Source organism: Cupressus sempervirens, chromosome 11 (genome assembly GCF_028749045.1).
Source record: "Cupressus sempervirens isolate cs-2001-9-10 chromosome 11, ASM2874904v1, whole genome shotgun sequence".
In the NCBI taxonomy this organism is placed as follows: Eukaryota; Viridiplantae; Streptophyta; class Pinopsida; order Cupressales; family Cupressaceae; genus Cupressus; species Cupressus sempervirens.
This window is the reverse complement of record NC_143128.1, coordinates 489,786,893-489,792,337: the sequence shown is the minus strand read 5'-3', so window position 1 is coordinate 489,792,337 and position 5,445 is coordinate 489,786,893. Positions and strand designations below refer to the sequence as shown.

At 36.7% G+C, this 5,445-nt stretch overlaps 1 protein-coding gene across 1 annotated transcript; it reads left to right on the top strand.

Annotated features, from left to right (window-relative positions):
* Positions 1–1,109: 1,109 nt before the first annotated feature.
* LOC149530507 (nod factor hydrolase protein 1-like) lies at positions 1,110–2,704 on the top strand. Its single transcript, XM_089809479.1, has 2 exons — positions 1,110–2,344; positions 2,433–2,704. The coding sequence occupies exons 1-2, from the start codon at positions 1,267–1,269 to the stop codon at positions 2,453–2,455; spliced, it is 1,101 nt and encodes a 366-aa protein (XP_089665605.1). The 5' UTR covers positions 1,110–1,266; the 3' UTR covers positions 2,456–2,704.
* Positions 2,705–5,445: the final 2,741 nt, after the last annotated feature.

Genomic DNA, 5,445 nt, shown 5'->3' with positions numbered 1-5,445 from the left:
ACATGGTTCATCAATACATTCAGTCAAACTCTAGGGTGTCGGGTACAACCGATAATGCACCCCTTACAATAGATTATTAACAAGCAATTCTCATTCAATTTTCATCACTTGATCGGGGGATATCAATTCAGCAATCTACTATTACATGACCACATTTGATATGACAAAGCCTTAAACATTTTCTCATCCAAATTCCAACACTTAAACTCCAAATCAGCACACACAGAGACATTTGCACTATGACAACAAGCTTTAGCACACCATCTCACCTTTTATTACACCTAAGATAACTAACTTAACTTTAACAACTAATGCATAACAACTAACACACATATTTCAAACACAAACATAATAAAAAATTTCATGATCAATATCTTCCATGTCATGTGTATGCATTCTTTGGCACTCCCGCTTGCACAAAGATGCTCCACATGCTTCTAATCTATGAATGATAGCGTCACACAACACTAACTCAAACACACTTCAACTTTGGCTTTCTTGTTTTCACAGCTTCTTTGTTTCTCATAGCAATCTCTTGACTTGGTCTTCTTTTTATTCTTGCAGAAAATAACTTCAAATGCCATCGCTTGTTGGGCTACGTTGCCACAACACTCTTCACCAATTTTAATCGTCTTGAGCTCTCCACGATCTCTAGGATCATATTCCATTAGCTCTGATACCACTTGAAGGAGGTGGACAGAGTGGATCAAAGACAAACACGAAGACATCAAGTTGTGCTACAACACTTCATACTCATTAACATAACTGAAATCTATTACAAATCCATAGAATGCTACAGCATTCCATCCACTCATGATCCATAGTGAGAAACCCAAAATGGGCTCTACTGATCCACCATGATCAGATAAACATCTGATGCTCAAATCCTTACATAATGCCTCTATTTATACAAGTCTGAAAACTTTCTTGAATACAAAATACATTTTACACATGTTATAATATATTAAATATGGACGGCTGGTTTTACACATGTTATAATATATTAAATATGGACGGCTGGCTGGAGCGACTGAGATGGCTCATTGTCTCCTATTTAATATGGACTCCTATTTAATATATGGACGGTGGATGGACGGCTGAGTAGGGCTCTGGACGGTCAAGGTGACAGGCTAGTTTGATAGAAATTAATGCTGCCAACAGATATCCCACCATTACTGGGTTGACTTGGTACTTTGTTTGCAAGGTTCAATTATTTAAAGCGGTGCAACTGCATATCTTACCAAAGGATTCATTTCCAACTCCAGGATGAAGAGCTCCCAATTCTGTTCGGCCGAGGCAGCGGGAGGATGTGTTTCATCAAATGTAAAGGCTGCGTATTGGCCGTCATACACAGCCTCATTCATGCCGCCCGCTTCTATCAACTCAGCGGTCTACTCTCACATATTCTACGCCTTTGCAACTATGAACGACCAAACGTTCCAGTTGGAGGAGCAGAAAATGATGGCCCAATTCACGAGAACAGTGCAGCAGAAAAACCGGTGCGTAAAGACTCTCATCTCCATCGGAGGCGGGGGATCGAACTCCACTGCCTTCGCTCTCATGGCGTCCAATCCGACCCGGCGCGCAGTCTTCATAAAATCAGCCATCTCCCTCGCCAGACGCCACAATTTCCACGGTCTCGACCTCGACTGGGAGTTTCCCAGCAATACTACGGAAATGGAGAATTTGGGGAAATTGTTCTCCGAGTGGAGAGAAGCCATAAATTTAGAGAGCAAATCGTCGGGCCGGCCTCCGCTTCTGTTGACCGCAGCCGTGTATTTTGCGCAGAGATTCTTCTTGTGGGGCGAGCTCAGAAGCTACCCGACGGCCTCCATTGCGAAAAACCTCGACTGGGTAAATGTGATGGCCTTCGATTATCACGGCTCGTGGGACACTTCCGCCACCGGAGCGCACGCCGCGCTTTTTGACAGCAACTCCAACGTTTCGACCAGCTATGGTATTTCCACTTGGGTCGACTCCGGATTACCCCCTCGTAAAGTTGTAATGGGGATGCCGCTCTACGGGCGTTCGTGGGTTCTCAAGTCGGAAAACCAGACGGGAATTGGAGCTCCGGCTGTTGCGGCTGGTCCCAAGCAAAATCTCAGCGCCGAAACCGGTGTTATGTTCTTCTCGGAGATCAGGGATTTCATACGGGAGAAGCATGCCACCGAGGTGTTCGATACGGAAAGCGTCTCAGCTTACTGCTATGCGGGTGACTTGTGGGTGGGTTATGATAACCAGGAGTCCGTAGCTGCCAAGGTTAAATTCGCAAAGGAAAAGGGGCTGTTGGGACACTTTTTCTGGGCTATTAGCCAGGATAGTAACTGGATGCTGTCCACCACTGGTTAGTTCCATCTTTCTCTTTGTTCTAGTTTTCTATTTCGATGATTTTATTAGAATTGTTTGGTCCTGATGGGTTCTGGTGGATGCAGCGTCTCAGTCGTGGAACAAATGATATTTTGATTCGCAAATCGCTGTGGGTGAAGACTGAAGAATAAGTGTGAAAAGAAAAGTGATGATCATTCTACTCCATGTAATTTTACGGAGTATAAATGTAACTCTGATTTGCACCCAAGAGATTGTGACACAGTTTCTCCCTGTTTTTCTCATTTAAGAAACAAAAGAAATCATCGCCTGTAAAGTTAGGTGGTTTCTATCATTATCTTAGTTTCAAATAAAAAAACCTGGAGCTGATTTTCCATTATCTGCAAGAAGCTGAGTTTTGTATATTTTCTAGCAACTAGCTGTATACTGTATAGTTTTTGAAATTCCATTGTCTGAAGTAGTTTTTTTAAACATCTTGAATTTGCGCCCATTATTCAGTTTTTTCGTTTATTGAATGGAATAAATACTGTTCTTAGCATTCACAGAGTTCTATGTTCATGTTGCAATGGCGATTGGGACCACCAAGGACTGCTATAAAATATAAACTGTCCCGATGCTCGCAAACCTGACCATCTGTAACCTGACCATCTGTCAGGACTCAAATTTCGACATTCTTTTTATAAGGACATAATTGTGTAATTGACCTTTTGACTAAGACTATGTATGAATCACTTGAGTCGAATACTTTATAGACTTTGATTAAAATTTTATCATATATATTATTAGATGGTAATGCTAATTATTTTGTGATTTTGATAAGTCGTTATATGTTGAGTTTATGAGATATCGACATGACAGTTAAAATTGTGATTTCATGTATTTGTTTATATCTGATGATGAATTTTTTTTTTTTAAACTTGTATTTAAAATATGATTTATTAATTATGATGATGATATTTCTGACGCATTGGTTGATGTCGAGTTTGTGAGTGTGCAGATATTGAAGGCGAAAGGGTGGTTGAGGTAGAGGAGTTTAGCTCTTTGGCAAGTTGGTTCAGAATTTGTATGGTGTAGCTGCACACACACACTTAGTTGTTTTTATTTGAATTTAAATCATTTGCTTTGAATTTTAATTAATCTAGATGGATTAAAAGTTTTATTTATGATAATGTGGCCTAAATTAAAAAATGAATGATTAAATCTTATTTCTTAGAAATATTATAATTTAAATTATAAAACAAGTATTATACTTTTAAAATTACGAGCACAAATTTCTAATGGTAGTAGTTACTCAAAAAATTAAAAAAATCGTAATTAATAGTTCTTCTATTTTGAAAATGGTGGATTTAAATTAAATGTGGAAGCTTAAATAGAACTTATAGTTTATTTAAAGTTCTTGAGCCAACTGGTAGCCATAGATCCAAATAAGAAAAATTTAACTGATTGCTAACAAATTTTAAAATTGATAATCATGATGAGAATTGCATATTAGATGGAAGTGATCTTGAGTGTTTAAAATTATATTTAATAGAAGAGTGAGTTTATTATTTCAAAAGGCCAAGTGTAACTTTTAAAATTATGAGTCATCTGTTTGTTGCCAGTTGCATTAAAGGAGGGGAAGCCGTTAAAATAAAGGAAATGCCAAGGAAAAAGGAAAAACCGCAGTGTGAAGAAGAGCTTTCTAAAATATGAAATAGGGAGAGTCATTCAATATGGAGGAGGAGAAAACAGGGTGATTATGAAGGGAGTAAAATTCAGAAAAAGAGGGGCACAATTTCTATGAGAGGAGGAGAGATTTCTGAAAAATTTAGGAGGAACATTATTGTATTTTGAGGGAACAAGCATAAAAGAGAAGAGTGCTATTAATATTGGAGGCACTGGGCTGATTGGAAGGCAAACGTCTCAAATTTTAAATCTCCAAGTTCCCATTTCTTTCTTATGAAATTGTCGTAGGAGTATTAACAAAATTAGTGGTTTTATATTGATTGCTAAATATGTTTTCTCCCTCATTTTTCCTGGCTGTCTCTTTTATATTGAAACCATGCTTATTTAGTTGTTACCATATTAGCCTTTGCATGTTTGGAATAGACGTTTTCTTTCAAAGCTTGTTTATATTTTTCATTCCAATTCTAAATTTTGTTAAACTGAACTATAGATAACATACTATTTTCTGTTGTTAACCCTCCAAATTTTGGGTTCTGTAATTTTTTGAATAATCTTCAGCAGCCTTATTTCACTCCTTAACCAAACTTCAATTGTTCTTTTCTCTTGAATTTCTCTGTGATACTCAGCTATTCGGAAGCCAGGTGGTTCAGCATAGTTATAATCTACCTTAGACGTTGCCAATCCCATGCTTTTTCTATGGCTATTCGTGTGGTTATTTTGATTGGATATGATTGATAGGAAAAGAAAAAGAAAAAGAAAAAAGAAAAAAGCAAAACTTTGGAGCCGTAGCTAATATCAATTTTCCTAATTTTGTTTTTGCCTGACTTAAAGTTTTGAACGTAAGTGTTAGAAGTTATGGCCCTTTCTTAAGTTTTAGATTATTAGATTTTTGTAAAATTTTTGATAAGCTTAGCAAGCCGCACCATATTTCGAAGTCCGGATAAACAAACATTTTAAAATCAAGTGAGGGAGATAAGCTACATTGCATATAAAAAATTGTACTGGTTTAAGTCAATAATATTGCTGGAATTTATTTGAATCATTTACCATTGTTGTGACAACACTATTGACCTATTCTATGGACAGTAAATATTTCAACTATAAGGAATTAGTTTAAAGTTTTTTTTAAAAAAGTTGTTGTTTGAGAACTGGATGGGGGTCTTTATTCATTTGATAACTTAGGAAATTACTTTGGTTACCTTATAATTAGTGGGTTGTAGCAATTTCCAACTAGAAGTAGAAATAATAACTTACAAAATTGTCTAGTTGGTAAATCTTTGTTAAAAAAAAAAAGAATTAAGAAAACTTTTTAAGTGAATGAAATCTGCATTCTTAGTATTTTAGTAGTTGGAATTGATTTATGTGAAATGGAAAATTTTATAGGTTAATGTGAATATTATTGAATGAATTCGTTGTTAAGAGATGTAATTGTACTATGCTTAGAGGGGTGTTGTA

Coding starts and splice junctions, on each gene's coding strand:
- LOC149530507 (XM_089809479.1), top strand. CDS start 1,267: ATGAAGAGCTCCCAATTCTGTTCGGCCGAGGCAGCGGGAGGATGTGTT. Junction 2,345..2,432: donor CTGGATGCTGTCCACCACTG/GTTAGTTCCATC, acceptor TGGTGGATGCAG/CGTCTCAGTCGTGGAACAAA.